The 23,054-nt window shown below is 40.5% G+C and overlaps 3 protein-coding genes across 3 annotated transcripts; 2 read left to right on the top strand and 1 right to left on the bottom strand.

Annotated features, from left to right (window-relative positions):
• Positions 1–2,966: 2,966 nt before the first annotated feature.
• On the top strand, positions 2,967–7,146 carry p2rx3a (purinergic receptor P2X, ligand-gated ion channel, 3a). The gene is made up of 12 exons (XM_080502126.1): positions 2,967–3,155; positions 3,381–3,516; positions 3,717–3,788; positions 5,020–5,089; positions 5,238–5,331; positions 5,428–5,505; positions 5,595–5,736; positions 6,102–6,238; positions 6,335–6,428; positions 6,577–6,642; positions 6,728–6,805; positions 6,907–7,146. Exons 1-12 carry the CDS (start codon positions 3,022–3,024, stop codon positions 7,033–7,035), a joined length of 1,230 nt encoding a protein of 409 aa, XP_080358252.1. The 5' UTR covers positions 2,967–3,021; the 3' UTR covers positions 7,036–7,146.
• A 2,012-nt stretch (positions 7,147–9,158) lies between these two features.
• Positions 9,159–17,677, bottom strand: LOC308134169 (uncharacterized protein). The gene is made up of 7 exons (XM_080501802.1): positions 17,559–17,677; positions 14,110–15,517; positions 13,878–14,026; positions 10,989–11,409; positions 10,752–10,881; positions 10,341–10,531; positions 9,159–9,624 (listed from the first exon to the last, which is right to left on the bottom strand). Exons 2-7 carry the CDS (start codon positions 14,941–14,943, stop codon positions 9,358–9,360), a joined length of 1,992 nt encoding a protein of 663 aa, XP_080357928.1. The 5' UTR covers positions 14,944–15,517; positions 17,559–17,677; the 3' UTR covers positions 9,159–9,357.
• Positions 17,097–22,674, top strand: rad9a (RAD9 checkpoint clamp component A). Its single transcript, XM_080501803.1, has 12 exons — positions 17,097–17,304; positions 17,566–17,636; positions 17,786–17,859; positions 18,062–18,110; positions 19,092–19,206; positions 19,377–19,476; positions 19,650–19,756; positions 20,103–20,209; positions 20,344–20,408; positions 20,778–20,876; positions 21,527–21,776; positions 22,220–22,674. Exons 1-12 carry the CDS (start codon positions 17,271–17,273, stop codon positions 22,334–22,336), a joined length of 1,188 nt encoding a protein of 395 aa, XP_080357929.1. The 5' UTR covers positions 17,097–17,270; the 3' UTR covers positions 22,337–22,674.
• The last annotated feature ends 380 nt before the right edge of the window (positions 22,675–23,054 follow it).

Genomic DNA, 23,054 nt, shown 5'->3' with positions numbered 1-23,054 from the left:
CCGTCATGTGTTTGGGTGCGAGGTTGTGTTGTATGTGTCGGTATGTTCTAAAACGGACCGATCAAAAAGAGGGCAACGTGTCTGAAGGGATCCCAGCTATACATTCTGACAAACAGTGGCTCACGTGAACAGACATATACGTTTCCCACTATCAACGGCCATTACAGGAATGCTTACAGCCCATCATTTTGATGAATGTAACACTTTGATCAAGCCTGAAAGGCTGTTTCTTGTTTCTCGTCCTGCAGCCAAGGAGCGTGTTTGTGCATGTCTCCCCTCGTATTGGGTTACCATTAACTGACCACAAACATAATGGACCCACTTAAGAAATGACATACTATCTGTGCGGACGTGCACATGCGTACACTCTGTCACTGCGTTGCATTATCTCCCTAATGTGAAGGGGCTGTAATGTTGCTGAGGGTGTTGAGACCAAGTTGTATCATGTGTCGCAATTATTGCACGCTTGTCATCCGTGCCACATTTTTGTAATCTGCTACTATGCATTTAGGCTCCGCGCTCATGTAAGGGATAGTATGTAAGCATAGAATCAGTATTGATAATGTAGAGCAATGTGGAGGGGTGGGAAAGGTGTTTAATGGAGATGTATTGAACTTTAAAAATTTCCATTTGGAGTTTTTCACTGCTGCTTAACGGAAACATTCAAGTGTCCTGTTTGTTTTTCTGGTCTATATATAGGTAGTAATGTGGTCAGAAGTCCACGTGTCTTAGCTGTTTGTCCCTTCTGGCTTTATTTTGATACTCATGGCAGCATCTCAGAAACAGACCAGTTTGTCTGGTCATTTTTTTTTTATTCATTCTTGTGGTTCTGACTTCTGCCCTGTGGCCAACAATAAAGTAATGTAATGACGTGAAATAATATCTGTTAATGTCAACATACACATGGTTTCAAATCATTGTATTTAACTTATTTGTTTAAATTCAAAAGCATAAAATGCATGGCATGTTGACTTCAATTACAGAAATTCAATTCAGTTCAGTTCAATTCAGTTGAATTCAATTCATTAATGCTCATAAATGTTTATAGTTGAAGTACTTACTCATAATTTGGTATTACAGCAGTGGGGAGGACTTCTTTGCCAACCCCACAGCGATTAAAAGAGCCCATACCCGGCCTTGATGTTCCTAAATAATGCAAGTTTCAGATTGTGCAATGGAAGTGATACATTTGGTTTGTATAGAGATTTGCCCTCATGCCTCGCAGTGAGAACTCTCGGGGTTGGTTCTTGGATCTGAGACATTCCTGTGGGGAGTTCGCGTGTCTCTAAAACAACCATATTTGTGTGTTTGTGTGTGAAACTGTCAATCAAAGGTTTATTGTCCATTGTGTACTCTGCTGTAATGACACATGGAATTACCTCCAGCCGTATTGCAAGAAGGGAATACTGAGGATGGATGAAAGAGTCACATAGAAAATAGCATACCTTTACTTTTTCTCTCTCTCTCTTTTTTTTTTACTAGTGACCAAGCAGTTGTCACTGTGACATTGTAGTTGAAGGATCCTGGTTGGTTCAAGCCAATGCTTTCATGTAGTGTTTCCGTGACCTCCCTGTACTTGCATAGGTTTCTTCCAGGTACTCAGGCGGTTTTCGTACACATGGAGTCACGTGTGTGTGGGTCGTCTGCCAATCCCTGTTATGGACTGTCGACCAAATCAGGGTGAACCGCGCCTTTCGCTCAATGGCAGCTGAGATGAGCTCCAGCTCCCCTGAGACCCGAGTCTGAATAAAGCAGCTACGAGAGATGGATGGATGGCTGACTTACTAAAACACTCAGCGTAGCCCATTAGCCAAGTGGTCAGAAACATGGTTGAATATTCCCCAAGCAGCGAGACCTTTATAGCAAATCATCATCTGGCTCGCTCTCTCCTCATTTCCTGTCAATCTCTGCTGGCGCTGTCCAAAAAATTAAATGGCCGACACTCTTTCTTTCTTTCTTTCTTTGCGTCTTTACGTGCAAGCCTTGACGTGTGACAATATAAGTTATAAAGCTCCCTCTTCTGTTTCACTTTCACATTTTACACTTAAATAACTCATATATGAGGTTTGACTTTCTTCTTTTTTTTTTTTTTAATCTATAAAAGTCACAAATACACCACTATGTTTTACCGTTTCAGGATCTTTTATTAGAGAGCATGATGTTACTGCGGTTTGCAGGATTTCAAAGTCACTTCCCAGGCTGAAACCTGGGTGGTGAAGTTTGCATGTTCTTCCTGTGCCTGCGTAGATTCCCTCTGGTTCTGATCTAAAAACATGCCGAAGACTTCAAAAAACTTTTTCACACATGAATGCGTTTGCTTCTTGGCCTACCGATGTCTGTGTAAGCTCTGTGGCAGACTTTATGGAAGACAGTTAAAGTCAACTGAAAGCTCTCCAAAGGTGCTGAATTGCTCCTCCCCCCCCCCCAAAAAAGTTCTAGTTGACGAGAGGCTGATTCAATATTTTGACTTTTCACTGGAAAATATACGCCTAAAAGCTGTTGTGTGTTTTGTGGTACAATTGGGACTATTAGGGCAGGTGTCATAGTTTAATTTGGACATCAATGAGATGATGAAAAATAGAACAAAAGCGTGAAAAGCACTGACTGTGTACTTGGCTGTTTTCAAACGAGACCAGATATGTGGATGTAAGAGGCATGGGAGATGGGGATTTGTGGTGAAGAAGGAAAGAGACAGAGGGAGGGACAAATGAGACACTTTCCTATCACTCATTTGAGTAAAGAAGGGGGAGGTCTGGTTTGTGTCATAAACCAATGAAGCAAAGACAGTGAGGCGAGAGAAGAGACGGAGAGCTTCAGCCATAAAACACGCGATGAGACAGATGAATGCGGGCCGGGCGAAAGGGACGACGCAACCGGTCTGAGCATCATCAGAGTCAGGCTCAGAGATCTTCCACTCTTGTAGATTAAGAAAAAAAACCTGTTGAAGGTACAAGAAGAGTCGTGCTTTTGCTCTCAGGAAGGTCTTGGTCGTCGCTCCCTGGGTCAAACTCACAAGCAGCCATGGGCTCGATAGTGTGGGGCTTCGTCACTGACTTCTTCACCTACGAGACCACCAAGTCTGTGGTGGTGAAGAGCTGGTCCGTCGGCATCATCAACCGGATCGTGCAGCTGCTCATCATCGCATATTTTGTGGGGTTTGTAGTCTTCTGCTCAACACTTTTTGGTGTATTTAATTATAGGGGTTTCTTCAGTGTGTGTGTCTCAGAGATCAAAAAGTTCAGATCCACGTCAATATAACACAGTGCAAACTGTAAACCAAAATAGAAGTTAAATGAGCCCAAAAAGTAAGACTTCTATTAATGTTACCTTTGTGTAAATGAACTCTTGATGTTGGGGTTTTTTTTTTTTGTATCCTGTAGCTGGGTCTTCATCTATGAGAAAGCTTATCAGGTGACTGACACGGGCATTGAATCCTCTGTGATGACCAAAGTCAAAGGCTTCGGTTACCATAACAACCGTTCGATGGATGTAGCCGATTACGTTCTTCCTTCTCAGGTGTGTAAAACCTGTTTTTTATGAATGCAGTTTAAAAAAAAAAAAAAAAAAAAAAAGATACACAGAATTAATTGCATGTGAGCTGATAATGCAGAAACTTTGATGAAAAGTAGGGTTTGAGTGTAAGTTCTCATCTTGTCTATTAAGGCATGATGTTTGTTAAACATGAGTTATAGATTAAGTACTCCACTGTGTTTTAGGGAACGAGTGTGTTCTGCATCATGACCAAACTCATCATCACTGAAAATCAGTTCCAGGGACGATGTACGGAGGTAAGGACACCTTCAAATTCCCTTTTCCTCCAGTGGCCACATCTCACTGTGCTTTTAACGCTCCTCTAATCAAAACAAGTCATGGAGTCTTGTCTCACTGTGATCATATTAAATTGTTTCCTGCAGCGTACTGTTGCTATGTTGTTGTTTTTTTAAATTATATTATATGAGATAATTGCATAAGATCTTCAGTGATCTGCTCAGTCTTTCATCACAGAAGTTTGGGAAACAGAGCAAATATTTCAAAGCAGTGTACAACTATTGAAGACTGTGACCATTGTTCAGGAAAAGGGAAGCCCTGTAAAGTGTATATAGTGTAAACTTACTATTAACATAAAAAATGTGTGGTATTCTGAGATTTTCATATCAGGAAAGAGATTTACGCTAATATGAGGTCATTTTAAAACTGGAATGGGATAATGCAACTTTTCCAAATAGTTTCTAGAATATATATGGACTTTCAACAAGTATGTGGGAAATAATATGTGTCTTTTTGCTTTTTTTTTTAATTTAAAATGTGATGGGTGCTTTTGTAGTCATAACCTTCAAGTATCAAATTGCAGACTTTAAAGCGTTTTTTAAAATCACCTTCTAATATATTTTTTTAAGCTTTTTTATTACTTGCAGACTCAGAGTAAACGTGGATATTGACCCATTAAGATAAACGACATTGTGGATTGAGTGACTCTGTTACTGTTCAGAACTCAATTCAATAGTCCCTAATTTCAGCTTTGCCTTGTGATTTAATTTCAGTCTTGCTCCATGATTTTCTCTACACCAATACCAAAAGTCCACTTTCAAATGACTTCCCCCCCCCCCCTACAATTGTTTCTTTTACATTTTAATGTTTCAAATCACAATTCCTTCTAATTGCCTGATACATGACCTGGACGACCAGGCTTTTATTAGTCTACAGCATCTTATTTGTAATTTATAACAATATTGTTTTCAGTTATTTTTGAGTTGCAGACAAAAACTTTTGTACTCTGCTGCTCCTCAAAAATGAGTTGTATAATCACTTTGTTTGATAACAAACATTAAGTGCCTGTTTGCTTTCCGGAGTTACTTTTTTTGGCGGGAAGAAGCAACTCTTGGTACCGTAAAACCTTTTAGTGTGATGGGATAACTTTTGATGTACGACAGCATTTACTGCTAAGAGACTTTGGGATCTCGTATCTGACAAAATATAGCATCCATGTGCAAGCTTGATTTTTCTCTGTACATGTTTCAGCACGATGAAAAGTATTCTTGTGACTCCGATGAAGACTGCCACAAGCATTATGGTAGCATCCTTACTAATGGTGAGTTCAGGAACTGTCACTTTACGAGACGCGTTCTCTTCACATGTAGAGCCGTCACACTTTTGTGTTCAACCTTAAGACGCTTTCTCCAACTTGTTGGGTTCATCGTCACATTGTGAAAGAACTGTCTGTCTGTTTCGCGCACCAGGTGTGATTACAGGTGTGTGCATTCAAGACTTCAATTCCAGCGGTCGGTGTGAAATCGAAGGGTGGTGTCCAGCTGAGAACGATAAAGTCCACGTGTATGCTTTCCACACCTTTGACAAAACACACTTCGGGTTGTGCTTTGGAAGCAGATGAAATTCCAACCTCACTGCGTTCCACTCTGACCTTCACAGTGATCCCATGCTGGATGTGAACAACTTCACCATCTTCATCAAAAACAGTATCCGCTTCCCACTGTTTGACGTCACCAGGTGTGCCGCTGCCACGCCCTACCAACGCTCACAGTCGAGAAATCATACCTGAGCCTATAAAAAGGAGTGTTGTTTTCATTTTCCCCCAGAGGGAACTTTCCTTCCACAATGACATCTGAAGAGATCAAGCGATGTACCTACCATCCAGAGTTGAACCCCTTCTGCCCCATCTTTCGTGTCGGGGACGTGCTCAACTACACGGGGCAAAACATTACTGCGCTGGCAACAAAGGTCTGCCACATCTCTCTTAAGGCCTAAAGTGAAAGTGTAACATGACAGCACAGTTGTTTTGCACGCATCAGAAAAAGGAAAGACGATCGTATGTTTTAGAGTACAGATTTGAACCTTTTCATCAACTTCCTTCACAGAGAACATTGGGCATTAACTCAGCTTGGTTCATTTTTCTATGAGACAGAAATAGCTAAGAATGGCTTTGTTGCACACCCTATTTTTATTTTTTATTTAAGTTTTTAAATGTTAAATCAAATGATCCTCTCGTTTGTCAGACGAAAAAAAAAAATCAGGTTGATTCACAACACAGTAGACGACATCTTTAAAGGTGAGGAGCCTTTAATTTCCTGAACTTTCTCTCTCAGGGTGGAGAAATTGGAATAAACATTCAGTGGACGTGTAACCTGGACCGCAATATTGAATACTGTGTACCCGAGTACTTTTTCACCAGACTTGATGCACCGTTTGCCAAGAACGCCGTCTCCAAGGGCTACAACTTCAGGTAGTGGAGGTGTTTTGGGAATTTGTTCATTCTTACTCTTGTGATTGTAATTTTTATAGTTTTTTTTTGTTTTTTGTTGTTGTTGTTCCAATCTAGATTTGCAAAATATTTCATGACAGAGAATGGCACTGAGTTCCGGACCCTTCACAAAGCCTTTGCGATCCGCTTTGACGTCATGGTCACTGGCAAGGTGAGTATTGTGAAATGACGGCTACTGGTGTACATTTTTAAACACTTTTCACCTTAATTTAAATAGAATTTTGTTCACGCATGTATGTAGGAAGGATCCCACCTGAATGGACACTTAAAAAAAAAAAAAAATTAACTATCTCTTTCAGGCGGGGAAGTTTAACACCATCCCAACACTGATCAACTTGGTCGCTGCCTTCACCTCCATTGGCCTCGTATGGATTTCTAAATTTGATTGATTTTTGTATTTTTTGGTGTTTCCATCAGGTGTCATAGGCTTTTTTTTTTTTTTATTTGCAGGGAACAGTTCTTTGTGATTACATCTTACTGAACTTCCTCAAAGGAGCAGATCAGTACAAAGCCAAGAAGTTTGAAGAGGTAATGCGTTTTGTTGATGACTCGGCACTATGCATCTCCACCTCCATCTCCATCACATTCTTCATGCACTTTTTTTTCTTGCGTTTCTTTCGTCCATCCAGGTTTCAGACGCTCAGATATCAGCATCTGCCGCTCAGAGCCCAGGCAGCCAGCTGTCACTGAAAACCGGTATCAAGAGCTCCTACGACTCTGGAGCCCTCTCCCTCAGTAACTCTGACCAACCCCTGTGACCCCCCCCCCCAAAACACAGTCTGAACAAACGGACATTTCTCTTGTATTCAGCGCCTCACTTTTTGCCTCGCAAGAGATCATTGCATCTTTTCCGGTTGTCAGCATTGTGTGGTCAGCTTTAAATGTGGTAAGTGGGCAGAGGTGGGTAAAGGTTTCCTCCAAAGGTTTCAAACTTAGAGGAAGAAGGATTGAAAATAGAAATAAATGAGTCACTTTGGTTACAAATACTGAAGCAGAAAGGCGGCCGTCTGGTAACAATATGAAGAACAGTCAGTTATGAAAATTATTCATCTCAGGCAGAAATATTCAGGAATAAATATGCTTTTTTTTAAATCATGGCGAGTTCCAATCTATAGGACATTTTAAAGCATTTTAACGACAGTAATCCACAACTCTCATGTTTATCTGATAAATATTAAGGCTTAAATGATAAAAAAAAACTTGATAATAAAGCTGAATATTAATGCTAAAGAGATTTCTTTCACCTTAATCTTTTTCTTAAAATTTCCAGTCAATTATCCACAGTTGTAAAGAAAACAGTGTACACAATAAACCATTTGCACAAAATGTGTGCTTTATTTCCTTTCGTGCTCGTATATTCGTATATTCAACACGCTAACATCTCCAATGGCATAATTTGTGTGTGTGTGTGTGTGTGTGTGTGTGTGTGTGTGTGTGTGTGTGTGTGTGTGTGCGCGCGTGCGTGCGTGCGTGCGTGCGTGTGTGGTTTGAGGTTTACAAAAAGCCCATTACTCGCTCCGGGTGGTGTTGCACAGTAAGAGACGTACAGACTAATGGACTGATGTAATTCTTCTTTTTTATAACAAACACTTTAAAGAGACATGATTCTTATTCATAGTCATTGATGCACACATTATCATAATAGACGTTTATATACTTCCATGTCTTTTTAAGCTCTCTCCAATTTGCCCAAACATTTCATTCCCTTTCCTCTCCCCGTGTCTTCTCCCCTCCCGTCTAAACTGACCAGGACACTCAGCGATCAGATAAAGAGCCTCTTAATGGACACTGATTTATGAGAAAAGTGGGTGTAGAGGAACTGACAGCCACAAAGTTTTTTTTGTTTTTTTTATGTACTAATTTAATAACTACAAATCAATGTAGTAATGCATGTAATGGGAATAACAGAACTATAATACAGAGTTTACCGAGCACTCTGTCCGTCTGAAATCTGCCTTTTGTCACCGTTTGGAATGAGGCTGAGACTCATCTCATCAGCAGAAGGAAGAAGCACCGTGATCATTGTAACTGATAAGTGTGCGTGTGTAAATGATATGTTTGTTATAAGATCTTCCTTTCTCACAAATAACTGCGACCGTGAGAACAATGCAGCTTCGGTTTCTGTATTGTTGTCTAAATAAAATGAGGGTTTTTATGTTTTTTTATTATGTTTATCAGTGTGTTGCACAAAGGAAAGTAAACTCTTAAGCTACAAAAACAATAAGATTAGTTTTTTTTAACATATGTGATGACATGGTAGAGACTCACATGTTTCCCCACTTTCAACAACTTAAAACTTTAGTGATGGTAAACAAATGAAAATTGAAAAAGTCGCAAGGGATGATTCACATTTTTCTAGTTGTATTACTGTAAAAGTGATGATAGATGTGGCTTTAATGATATTTCTCACAGTGACAAAGGTTGAGAAAGCTTCATGAAAGCCCCGACAAGCAAAACGTCTAAACTGAACTCCAGAAGAAGAAAACGCTAATTGTCATCAGCCACTTCTTCAGCTCTTAACGCTCATGCTTTCCCTCTTCTGGGGTTAATCGGCACTCTGGTTGGACCGGGAGCCATTACCAAGAGACAGGATATGGAGCGAGTCAGTGACACAGACAGCAGGACAGAACGTCGTCTGCTGCTGTCCTGCGAGAAACTGGAGGAGGAAGACGCTCATTACCTCTGATGAAAGTCTTGTGAAAGATGGAAAACAATGGATTTCTCAGCACATTAGTTACTGGAGCACATCTATTCCAGTTCACGTAGATAAAGAATAGTAAGGAGGAGGGTAAAGGGTTTAGTTTAAAAAAAAATTATGTTTAATAATCACAGATAATTAAACAATAATATACATCATTGTAACTTGTTGTGGAGCGTGTGGAATGAGAGCAAGAAGAAACACAATACAAATTTGTTGTATTTAGCTCCCTTGTAAGTCGCTTTCGTTTCATGCTTTGTTCTAAATTCATTAAAAATATATATTTTTTTACTTAAAAAAAAATTATTAAAAAAATTCAAAGTCTTTTCTCTCGTAAGAAACAAACATCAGTGAGTTTGGGTCCTCACATTTGTCACAGTCACTATCTGGGCTTTTTCCCTGTATTCTTCTTCTTTAGGGCCAAAATCCAGTTAGGGAGAGCAGGTCGGCGGGCTGGTGCCACCTGCTGCACCACCACCTGCTCCACCTGCAGCTCCTGTTCCAAAACAGAGTCCTCCTCCTCCTCCACCTCTTCCTCCTCCTCTTCTGAGTCCTCCTCTGAGATAGTGATGTCCAGATCCCGCTCTGGAGCCTGTATGACGAGCACCTCCTCGGAAAAATGAACGTGCCGGTTCCCCTCAACTCGCCTCTGATCCACAGAAACATGAGAAACACAAACACAGAGAAGGTGAGCGGAAGATTTCAAGGACAACATTAAACTGACTTCAAATGAATGTATGTAAGACAGTATACTCTGTTTTACAATTTGTGAAGGAACCATTTGCCTCATGTTTGCAAGTGTACATAAAACAGGAAAAAAAAAAGTTAGCTTTTTTTTCCATCTCACAAAATGATCTCAGATAAATTTGATTTGGAGGAAAATGGAAATTGTCGATATGGATCAATAGTGTCCAGGGCAAATGACTCTGTGTGTTTAACTTGTCATTTCACTTTTGAGAGATTTCTGTACACATACAGATATTCTTGAAAAGAATCTCGAAAAACAATCAAAAGCTACATAGTGAGACGCAATTTGTAATATATTACCAAGCACAGCATATGCATATCTAAGATTTTTGAGGTTATCAGGGCTGTCTAAGCTGATCAAGAAACAATACAGTCCAAATATGATAATAAAAATTCAGAGTATATATATATATATATATATATATATGTATACACGAAATTCTTCTTCTTCTTCTTCTTCTTCTTCTTCTTCTTCTTATTATTATTATTATTATTATTATTATTATTATTATTCTCAAAAGATATGACATTGAAAACCTCAAATGTGATTTGAGACGGTATTAAGATGTTTATTTGATTTCATGCCAAAAGAGGGCGCTGTTAAACACAACTTCTTACCCTTTTTGACAGCGTTTCCATTGAGGACTGTGAATCTCTGGATATGGAGTGTTTGAGGACTCCCCGGGGTGGAAGAAAGGAGGGATTCAGAGAGGATGGAGACAGAGTTGGAGGATGAGGGTTTGGTGTGATGTCATCAGGTTGTGACCCTTCTGTTCCCTCCATTTCTTGACCACTGTTTATAGACGCTTCTGTTGACAAAACAAAACAAAAAAAGGAGGTAAGCTTTAATTCTTCACATGAACAAATCAAAACCACTTAACTCAAAGTTCAAAAGTATTTGATCAAGATTAAAATCAGATTTTTCTTTATTCTACTTGCTGGATGATAAAGGCATGGCTTACAGGACTATTCACCTAAAACATAAACTATATAATAGTGTGATAACTCTGGGTATGAAGATGCTTTGACCTTGATCTGCCTCCTCTCCGTCGCTCATTTTCTCAGGCTGCAGCCTCTCGGCGGACTGATGATGTCTCTTTCTGGTGAGCAGGATCCGATTCCTCGTCACCAAGCCGCGGACTTTCTCTGAAGGCCGCGGCTGAAAAACACACATCGAGTTTATTAAAATCAGTGGATTCATCACCTAAAGAAATTGAGGAAATTAGATTTAACCTCTATTTGGTTACTGGAGAGAAATAATCTCACCTCTACAGGAGATGAAAGAGGTTTGCTTTCACCGTCTGACAGGTTCTGACTGTCCTCCATCGGTTCTGATTGGTCCGCCTCTGTGTGAACATCTGCATCCGTTTGTTTCCCTACTGTAACGTCCATCATGCTGACAGGCAGGAACGCATCAGGTGAAACTTGAGTTCCACTGAAAACGTACGATGGTTCCACACTGCCGAAGCTCCACTGGCTGCTCCCAGCACTCACTGGGTTAAAAGCTCCTGATTGACTGTGAGGATCTGGTTGTTTTTTGAGCTGAATCTGCATCTCGCGTGACGGGATCTGGTTTGCTGAGGCGGATAACGCGTTGGGGTCCAAGAACTTGGCCCACTCTTGACCCTTTGTGATTTCCTCCAGCAGGCTGAACGACCCCAGACCAAACTCAAAGTCGCCCGTAGATCTGAAACAGGAATATGGACGTCAGAAATTCAGTTTAACAGCTGCGCAGTGGTTAGTGGTTCTCATCTCCATGCGTCCACATGTGTGGATGTTTACTGGACTCTGGTCGATACGTCTGTCTGAGTAATGATGGATGGATGAGGAACATTTTTTTAAATATATTTATCGACCAAATTCAATTCCAACAAGGTTGAATGTGAACAAGCCACATATTTTGTTTGTGATGAAGAAATCATACGAGATTATCAAACCCAGCAATCAGGTTTAGATCAGGTCTACTTGCAATTCTATTTTCTACAGGTAGTTTTAGTCCCACATACAAATACACATTATACCATATAATTCACTTAATCTGTTTATTTACTCTACAATAACCATTTATCCAAACTTCATACACACACAATAACATTTGAATTAAAATGGAAATGTTTTTAATTTGTAGTTTTGTAATAGAAACAAAAACGTCTTGCTTCATGTCTACATTCCTTAACCTTGGTGTATTTGTATGCGCTTTATTGTTTGAGAAACGGCTTTAACATATTTATACTGTTGAAGCAAATACTTTTGCGACAGTAGATTCGGTGCTCCTGCCAGCTCCATTGTTAAAATTCTTTAGGAATACCTCAACACACCAAACCATTGCACATGGTTAAATGTTGCTGAACAATGACGCATCAGGTGTGACGATTGACACAATAAAAACAACAATGTAGACTCCATGTCTTAATTCCTCGTAGTAATAGCAGCATGTCACATCAGCTCCTAATGTAACAAAACGGCCCTCCACATAACAAACACCTCATCAGCATCATTCGAACGTTTCCGTATTTTTATACACAACAAACACAGTTCATGTTAGGTTCTTTACTTTTTCTCAATTCAGCAAGTTTGTTCTCACACAGTGTTCAGATGGTTTAAAGTGTCAGGTCACAGAAAGACGATCTTTGGGGAACCTGCATGTTCTGCCTGAGTCTTTCTTTTAGTACCACTGATGGAGAATCATGCTCCCCAAGAATCTACCCTGCTTTTCACTAAATATCAGATGGGATTAGATGAAGCTCTCTGCACCCTAGTCTGAATAGAGTGTGTCATCACATTTTGGTTCTCACTCGTGCACTTTTCCATTTATCCGTCTTTTAACAATACATCTCTATTTAACTATTATCTGAGCCCGGCATGTGACATTCAGATGTGTGGTTTGGTCATTCTAATTTGTAAACATTTAATTAAAACAAGTTAGTTTTCAGTTTTAAATTTAAATACCATTTTCTTGGTTTCCTAGAATCTTAAAGATTAACTCTTTTATATTCATGTCCATCCACAGTGAACATATCAAACTAAAAGTAATACAAAATACATCTCCACACTTTTCACTAATCTCACAGAACACATTGAACTGATTCGAGCTTCTCTACACTGGATTTACCGTACATTTTCAGCACTGAAATTAAAACAGATTATATCAGCTACATGCAGTTTCAATAGTCATATAGACATACATTTCATTGACCTATTTTATTAGTCTACTGCATCTCGCTGATTCTATTTAACTGAATTATTGTGGGTATTTCAATGTGTATGTGTGTGTTTTAGATGTGTGTGACTGTGGATTTGTACCCACAGAGGTGTCTTTATAAATATTTTTCATTTTGATGTTTTTGTCACGTTTCGTCATCGCTTCCAAATGGTATTCTGAGGTTCTCTGTCACTCTTACCCAGTAAAATATATTAAAAAAAAACTACAAGCCACAGGGCCTCTTCTGTCAGGTCCCTGTCAATCTGGAAATATTTGCCAGAGAATAATTAGACGAGCTTCATCTGTTTATCTTTGTAATCTATTTTTAATCTCACCTTTCTAAAAACCTTTTTTTTTTTAAGCTATTGTCTTCTCATGCTTTAAATTGCTTCGCTTTTGTTTCGAGCCACATCGTGGCCTCATGGTGAGAATATCAATAATATTTATAAATGTTTGTAACTTTTTCAAGGAAGTTACTTATCACGACTTATCATGAGAATATGTGAGCAAACAAACAAAGGAGAAAACTAAAGTCATTTATGATTACGTTTTTTTTCCTTGATTTGTGTTTTCACTAGAAGGAAAAAAAATCGCTTCGCGCTTAAACGCTCTGGCTGAGATTTACAGACACGTTGTTTGATTTTGATTACAGTGATTTATTGCGTCAAAGTTTCGCAATGTTTCCTTAGACGACGTGTTATAAAAACCGACTGGCGCATGCCATAATGCGAAAGTGAGACTGCAGATGATGGGATGCTGTCGGGGACAAAAGGGTGTGTTTGGCACATAAGATGTAAAAGAATTTCAGCCCCGACTGATTTCACTGGAACGGTTGAAAGTTTTTCAAATGCTTGGCATTGCTCACTGTTGTAGCTTTTGGGGATTAGAGACAAAATTAAGAAAAGCCAACTGCGGTGTCGCTGCTTTTTGGAGACACTCGGTCCAGTAATTACCTGACGTGTCCATCAACAGTGCTGTCCTCTGTCTGACCAGGAGTTTCACCCGGACCTTTGTTGTCCACAGAAGAGAGACTTGCTTCTTCATCATTTTTGGAGTTGTTGAATGGATTTTCGCCCGCTAATCTCTGGTCTGACGTTAATTCCTGGGAAATAAAAATGATGCATTTTCAGTTGAAGGAGCTACATTTTGTGGAGGTGGAAATAACCGCAGAAGCACAGGACTTACTTCAGTATCATTTGCGCTCTCGGGGTTGGCCGTCTCTCCTTTTTCTTTTCCTTTTTTGCCAAAGCTTCCTTGTCTGTCTCTCCATCTCTCCTTAATCTTCGCTGTCCACCTTTTTGATTTTTTCTCCGGTGGTTGTTGTTTTTTCCTGAAGCTGCTGTTTGCTGTTGTTGGTGCCAAAGCTCCCGATCCGCCGTTACCCACGTGCAAAAGCTTGTTCTCTTGAGCACCGGTGTCAGTATCTGTGCTCCTCGAGGACCACGAATAGACTCTGGGAGTGAAGCCCTGGTCCAGGCCTGGATTCTGTCCCAAGCTTAAGGTGGCATCTGCATCGCGAGAGGCGTCTTTTGTCGTCGCAGAGCTGCCAGAGGTCACCCTCTCTCCATTGGTCCTCTCGAAGGAAGCGGTATCAGCGTCCTTCAACGACTTGGCAGGATGCAGCTGGCCTGTTCCTGTTGGAGTCATCCCAGGCACCGTGGCCTGCGATAGCCCGATGTTCTCGCCAGTCTCACCATCAATGTTGTGTTTCTGGGCGTTGGAGGAGATTAGATCCCCGTTCATTTCCCCACCTTTGAGGCCATCGTCAGTGTCCACAGAAGAGGTCCTGAACTCTTCGGAGGGGACGCCACTCTTACCGGTGTCATTCAGAGGACTTGTGTTCCCTTTCTGGTCAACGGATTCTTCTTTCTCCACGCCCTGCCTGCGTGTTGGAACAGCTGTGACGGATGCAGGTGTGTGCAGGTACGCTTGGCTCTCGCTTCCCGGCTGAAGCTTCAGCCTTTGCAGCATGGACTGCACCAAGGCCTGGGTGTCTGTCGGGTTTTGTGGCTGAGACATTTAGAAACAAATCTGCTATTTATCAACTCTAGAAGTCACATGAAACATGCGTGAAAGCAGCGGTAAAGTCCGGCAAAAACGTGAGTTGATTCCATACAGTGTTGTGATGTGTCACTTTACAAAGAGGCTGGAGATCATGACAGATGATATTCCCTGTGTGTGAAACATGTCAGCCTTCTGTCCATCTTGTCTGAAGAAGACGCCTGCGACGCCACACCTGTTCCATCAATGTAAAACGTAACTGATCACAAATATCCACCCCTGCTGCAGTTGTTTGGCTTCATAATTGACCTCCATTTGTCATGTGCCCGCTCTCATGGAGCCATGCTGACTCCACGCTGGCAAGATCCTCAGAAATCCCGACAGGAATCCTGGTCTTGTTTTGGCAACAAACCATAAGAGTTCCTTACTTTTCACTGCTTCTGTCCTGTCAAGTGTTCCTCCGTCTCCCATTAAAAGTCCAACACACGGAGGGTGTCTCAGTCACGCTTGTGTTTTAGTCCACCGCAGCCATTTATATCACTGGTGATGGGAGGAGGGACAGTGCACAGCAGCGTTCCTCAGATCTTACGCACTGAAGCACACAAACAAGAAAGACCAGTGAGGTGAGATAATTGTCCTCCGACAGTGACTCTTGCTTTCCCTCTCCCTCTGTTTCATTGAGCGTCTTTCTATTTGCCCTTGTTGCTTCCTTCCTATTTCTGACTATCTCAGCTTGCACACACACATGCACGCACACACACACACACACACACACACACACACACACACACACACACACACACACACACACACACACACACACACACACACACACACACACACACACACATACACACACACACACACACACACAGTCTCCCCACCGTGACCCTGAACTGGTAATTACAGGGTGTATCTTGAGAGAAGCTACTATTTATACGTGTATCTCAAGAATGAAAGAAAACGACTGCAGCAATGCTTGCAATAATCCATTTCGTACAAAAGATGTGAACTCAGAAGTGTAAAACATTATGGCTTAAACATTTAGCAATTCTTGTAGTTGAAAGTGGCCTGGAATCTAGAAAGCTTTCATTTGATTCAAAGGTGTTAATTCTAATCATTTTGTCAATTTAATGTGCATAGATTTTTTTTTTTTTGCTATATAGATAATACATTTGGTGATATAAGTATCACCTAAATAATAATTCACAAATTAGGGCTGATGCAGCAGTCATTCACTAATTGTGGAGTGTCGTATTGGTTTATTGTATAGAATTTTTTTATCTGTTGAAAAGTGACAAAAAGGTTTGGTGAACTGAAATGCTGAGTAACCATGGAAACTCATAGTGCTGCACTCCAAAGCAATATGTAGCAAGAACTACATACATTTCAAGGATAGGGAAGAGGGCAATATGTGAACATATGCTTGCATCTGCATTTCAACAATAGCATGAAAGTCATGAACTTAATAGTCAGTGAGGAAAACATTGAGTGACAATAATAAGCAAACATGTAGGCTTATTCTTCCATTATTTATATTTGCACTTTAAATAATATCATTATTATAGTGGCAATTTGTCGACAAGGAACAGCCGCTATTATGTAACACTTAAAACACATTCAGTTAGAACTATGTTGTAATGTTTACACAAGTGGCGGACTTTAAAAAACAGCATTGTAAAGCTTCAATATTGGTTTTAATGTATTTCTTTCATTCTTTTAAAGCTTTAATGTATTTCTTTCATTAATACATTTCTTATGTCTTTGTAAAGATTTTCTGTATTAAAATTTTTTTTTTATTATTTCATTTCTTTGTAAACCACTATAAATTGCCCTGTGTTTCAATGGTGCTCTATAAATAAATTTGCCTTGCTTTAGCCTTGCATTCACTAATTCATTCAATTCTTTGGTTTGTCTCCGACACTTTTAAAAGATTTCGTATTCAAAAGTGGCTTCTTGCTTCAGTTTTCGCTGTAAAGTATGTTGAAACTCGTGTTTTTATTATTATTATTATTATTATTATTATTATTATTATTATTATTATTATTATTATTATTTAAAATAAACATTTCCTATTTAACTGCCGGACGGAGACGCGCGAGACAGCTCTGACGTCACTGAGTCATTGCGCCCCTGATTGGAGCGGATTGAGGAAGCGGGTAATGGCGGCGTAAACAAGGCTAAAGCCTGTGAGTGTGGAATTGAGCTGTGAATAAACTAAGTATGTTTCCAACGGGAAGGTTCGTGGTCGGTATTCAAACCACCGTATCGCGAGTACTTCACTTCCCGGAGGATGTGAAGGCGCTGGCTCACTTTTAGTGGAGTTTGCTACGTTGACAGAAAAGATGCAGTGTGTCGTCACGGGAGGAAACGTGAAAGGTACCAAACATCTTCTGTTCGGATAAGATGTGGGGTGTTGGAGATAAGAGGAGTTTTTATCTCGAAATAGAAGCCATTCATATTGAAAAGCAGTAACCAACTCTCTCTGTGTGTGTGTGTGTGTGTGTGTGTGTGTGTGTGTGTGTGTGTGTGTGTGTGTGTGTGTGTGTGTGTGTGTGTGTGTGTGTGTGTGTGTGTGTGTGTGTGTGTGTGTGTGTGTGTGTGTGTGTGTGTGTGTGTGTGTGTGTGTTTACCATCCAGTGTTGGCCAAAGCCATTAATTCTCTGTCCAGGATTGGAGACGAGCTCTACGTGGAGCCTCAGGACGATGGCGTGGGTCTTCTTTCTCTCTCAGACACTCTTCTTCCTGCCACACGTCAAGTCATGCTGCTTCCTGTTGATACACACTTTGCGTCAAGCATTAGTGATGATCTGTGTTGTTTTTTCCTCCCTTCTTCTGTTCTCTCTCTCTCTCTCTCTAGTTGGCCCTGCGGTCTGTGAACTCCTCTCGGTCGGCGTATGCTTGTTTCCTGTTCTCGCCACTCTTCTTTAGCAGGTGCCGATTTTATAAATTGTGATCTCATCCCCGTTGCCCATCATCACTCATCAATCATTACTTCATGGTGAAACACAGAACGGTGGTTTTCACAGTTTTGTGTTTCAAGAAGATTAGATTTTTACCAACCTACGGAAGGCTTTGAGTGCGAAGATGGTCGCTTTTTAAGACATGATAACTCCCCCTTCTTTTTGTTGGGTAGGTACTCCACCCCCACTGGGCACGACTTCCGCTGCAAGATGACTATAAAGGTGTGTGAAATGGATGCGTGAGACATCCTATAATCTGGTTTGATCCAATGTAGTTCATCAGTCGTAAAGGCGGTTTGTCCAAATGTTTTGATTTTTACATGAATTGCTCAGTGAGGAATTGCATAAATAGGTTTTCTAGTGGATGTCTGTTTTTGAACTGGGCTGCTTTTATGTTGAGAGGACTCGTAATGTTTTAAAAACTACTTTTAAATTCATGAAACAAATGTATCAGCAATACAGCCTCGGTAACAAGCATGTTGTAAACTTACAACATTTATGCCAAAAACAATACACTTTATTAAAGTGGGACTCCCGGCAGAGCAGCTGTTATATATTGCATTACATTTTGTAAATGTCCGTGGAAAACCGGTGAGTATATAGTAGCTCCATTTAATATATAGTTTAAAGAGTTGATAACACCCGTCAATGTTTCCCCTTGATCCATGTTCTCTGTCGGTCTCTTTTACGTGTGATTTGCATAAATACAAGCGAGGTAGAGTTAAATGCATCAGCTATTTATTTGGCAGTTCTTGTTGGTGTAGTCAGAGGGCAACAGGCAATGATCAGAATGGGTGGGGTCCTTGAAAATAGAGCAGCATTCTGTCACTAGATAGTGTGGATTTGGTTCAGAGATGCTGGGAAGAGGCAGATAAGTGAATGAGGTTCCGCTCTGTCGTCCTCTCCAGTGCTATCTTTCCTGTCGCGTTGCTTCTTTGAGGTTGTGGTTATCAGGGCGCATGTTTTGCAAAAAAAAAAACCCCAACTGCGCTTCCTTGTTTTGATAATCATGTTCTGCGGCAATTCTACATGGTGGCACAATCCAGCAGTCACAGTGAATATTTAGCTGACGTCAATGAGACAATAAGGCACATGAATGTTTCTTGAAAGCCACTGTTTAACAATGTCGCCACAATTTATCAGGTCACATTCACACATCATCTTTTCCTTGTTTTACCTTTTCACGTTTCCTTTGTGCGCCAGAGCGTGCAGGCAGTGTTCAGATCTCTGGCCACTCTGGAGAAGACGGTGGAAAAATGCCACATTGAGCTGGACGAGGACAAGAACCGACTCACCTTCACTTTACACTGCAAACACGGTATCGGTGCCACTCTCTCCCATCTTGGATGCGTCACAGTGATTTTACGTGGATGCTGTCAAATGGACTGCGTTCGGCTTCCCCTGTCACATGTTGTATTCACTGGATCACAGCGTGCATTCGTTGCATTTCATTCTGTGTGCGTGTGTGTGATGGGATTTTCTCTGCAGGCCTCCTGAAGACACATAACCTGTCTTTCCAGGACAGTGAAAGTTTACAGGCAGTGTTTGATAAGGACAGCTGTGCCAATGTATTAAGAGCCCAGCCCAGGTCTGTAGTGCTCCTCTGCATTCTTCACTGTATTAATGACAAGCTTTTGACTCAGATTAATAAATATACTGTTTTTTGACTGAAAAATAACTGTTCTAAATGCCGAATTAAGGTAAAATGTACTTTAATGCAGCTGTAGCTTCCAGATGTTTCTCATCTTGTTTTGTTGTCAGGGTGCTCGTTGACACAGTCGTGCATTTTCCTCCATCACTGGAAGAAGTGACTCTGTCAGTGAGTAATGAACGGATGTGGATCAAGAACCATGTGGAGGACGAAGCAGGTGACAAGACAAGCCTTGGCTTTACAGAGGATTTAGATGAAGCGTTGTATGCAAAGATAACCTTTTTTTTTTTTCACCCCAGTATTGATTACATTGAAAGTAAATAATAATGGAAAAAAAAAAACAAAGCACAGCCGACATGAGGCAGGTGATATGTGTGTGTGAGGCTGTCATATATGAACATTATTTTTTCAAACTCTGTACCGAAATACATTCTGGGCTGTAATTGTAATATTTGTGGGTAATAAAGTTTTTTTTTTTTTTTTTTTTTTTTTTTTTTTTTTAACTTTTGAGACAAAAATTAAAATTGTTAGCTATATCTTTCTTTCATGTTCCTCTTTCCCAGAACAGTCCAAGGCCATGCTGACAGAGTTGTGCTTGGCTTCGGATGAGTTTGACCATTTTGCCGTTCGGGCCCAGAACAGCGTCACCTTTTGTCTGAAGGAGCTCCGGGTGAGACAAACGCTGACAGGGAGAGATCACAGAGCAAAAGAAATTAATTAATTAATCAGAAATAACGATAGAGAAGTCATTCGTTGTGGTAATCTTGTGCTGAAGTTGTGGCAGGTCTTTTCCGTCTCCACCAGGGTTTGTTAGTGTTTGCAGAGTCCACTGGCCTCCCTGTGTCTATCTACTTTGACGAGCCTGGCAGGTGAGCACCTTCACCCATTCATCTTAACAGGTCCATTATGATTGAGACAAATTTGAGCATTCCAGCTTCGTATAGCACCACAGTGGATTTGAAATGAAGCAGGATGTTGCATTTAATGTGGGTAATTCCTCAAATGTTCACCTGATGTGCATGTAGATACGCTCAAGTTATAACGAAGAGTCTGCACTCCGAGAACATCTTAATCGTTTCGTTCTAACTCTATTATGTGCCGAGAGTAAATTCAGATTTTTTTGGGGGGGGGGGTTAAATATTTCTATTTAGGGACTTGACTGTAAAGTGATCACTTGTTACATGGCTGTTGATCAACATTTTGTGTGCATGTGTTGTGTTTGTGTGTGTGTGTGTCAGCCCTGTGGTGCTTTCAGTCACTGACAGTGTCCTGGAGGGGAACTTTGTGCTCGCCACGCTGTCTGATGAGCCCAGCCTTCACAAAGACAACAACAGAGGGTAACTAACCAAACAAGCAAGAACTTTGGCATGCCAGAAGCATAGTGACAATACAAAATAAACTATTTTGGCTCCTTCAGTTCTATTAAAGACAGGAAGTCTCTGATATTCATGCTACGATGCCACCTGGTGGATCAGATGGGAACTTACAGCTCTTTGACTGTAGAAGCAATTACAACTTCCCCAACAGTTGTTCAATTGCACTGTCAGTTATTTCCATACGAATGGCAAATAAACAAAGCAGTTTTAAACATGTTCAAATGTTCTGGTTAAAAACCGAAGAAAATGTATCTCATTAAAAATACAAACACTTTATTTTAACTGTGTTTTTGCTTTTCATGACTGGTAAGTCAAATATAGTAAGATTAAAACAAAAAATCCCAACAAACTTTTAAATAATTTTTAAAAACTTTGTCTTTCCTGGTTAGCAGCGGGAGAAAAGACGACATGAAACATTTAATACATCAAAATGTACAATATTAATTCTACTACGTTGCACTCCATGAAGTTGCATTGTTGCCGTGGGATTCTGTGATAATATGTTAAATTGATTGTGATCAGATAAGTTTAAAACAGCTTTCAGCATAAAGTGAGAAGGCAGAGGACCGGTAGACTTTTCTTTTTAATGCAACTCGTGTCATCTTGTGCAGAGCACATTCTGCACCGCCGCCCCCCGATGACTTCATGAATGACGACATCGACTCCTATCTCATCGCCATGGATACGAGCATGGCTCCCGAACCCGTGACTGCAAGTCCACCCAGACCCTCGCTAGCGGATCCCTCGTGTTCGAATCAACCCGCGGCCAGTCACAGGAGGAGGCACCACAGTGAGGAAGGGAAGGAGGACGATGGGGAGGAAAATGAAGCTGCTGAGTCGGACAGACCGCCGAACAAAAAGGTAAAGGAAATCAATTTGGAGCTTTGCTTGTTTTCCTCTAACGGTGGCATTTTCCACCACTTGGGGAAAAAAAGCAAAGACCAAAAAAAAAATTATATTGTTTGGAAACAATATCATGTTAGAAGATGTCCACTTGTGCATGCCATTGCAGTGCTATTTGTATTTTTTCCACATGTCACTGAGTCTGAAAATGCAAAAAATGATGACATTTCATTAGATTGTTAGTGAAGATTTTGGAACATCTGAGAATCCGATTAATGTTTGATTACTTTAGACTTAAAAAGAAATCCGTTGAAGACCTTTGACACCAGGATGAAAGTTAATGTATCTATTTGAAAGGTGTCATGGTATCTTAAATAGTTCACCTGTTCCATACTACCTGGGAGATATTCGTCTCACATTTTCTTTCTTTCCTTTCTCACGTTCTCTCGTCCTCTCAACAGTTCCGGTCCCTCTTCTTTGGATCCGTACTTCCCGCGTCCTCTCAGATGAGCACTCAGCCCATGTCGGGTCAGGAAGTTCTGGCCAGCGACAGTGAAGACGACTGCCAAGCAGATTAACTGTGAACTGATGTGTGCGAGAGAAGAAGCAACACTGACCTGACAGTGTGTGTGCTGCTGTGACATCACAGCTGATGTTCTCCAAAATAACAATATGGACTTCTTGGGAAGTAATTTCCTTTTTTGTTTTGTTTTTTACTGAACCACACAAATGTTACTTGGACTTGGGTGAATATGCAGAGGACGTAAGTGTATTCACTAGTATTGTAGATTGTGACCGTCACTGTAAACCTGAAATCTGTGATGTGAAACTGGAGAACTTCCGTTTAATTTCGGTAATTATCGTGGAGGTGTCTCATTTAAGGTTCCACCAAATAAAACAAACATACATTTTGAAAGTTTGGAAACATTATTTATTAATTATTTACATCTCAAATGGTAAATGGACTTCAGTTGTAGAACACGTTATTATTGCTATAGCAATCTCAGAGTACTTTACAGTTGGTCCTATTTGCACATACACACACACACATTGGTGGCGAAGAATGATATGCAGAGTACTTTACACTTTTTTGTCAAAAGTAAGATTCTGCATACGTCGCAGAAGGTCTTCGCATTTTTGATCCTGTTTTTGCCTTTTGAGTGATGTCATTTTTATCTTTCCCTTTTTGCCCTTGAAAGCTTTTCTCTCTTGTTTGGGGTTTTCTCCTCTCCTGCTCCCCGTCTTTCTCCTGATCTTTCTCTTTCTTCTTTTTTAATCTCTCCTCCTCTTTTCCCC

This window comes from Blennius ocellaris, assembly GCF_963422515.1.
Source record: "Blennius ocellaris genome assembly, chromosome: 9".
Classification (NCBI taxonomy): Eukaryota; Metazoa; Chordata; class Actinopteri; order Blenniiformes; family Blenniidae; genus Blennius; species Blennius ocellaris.
This window is presented reverse-complemented; position numbering and strand designations above follow the sequence as displayed.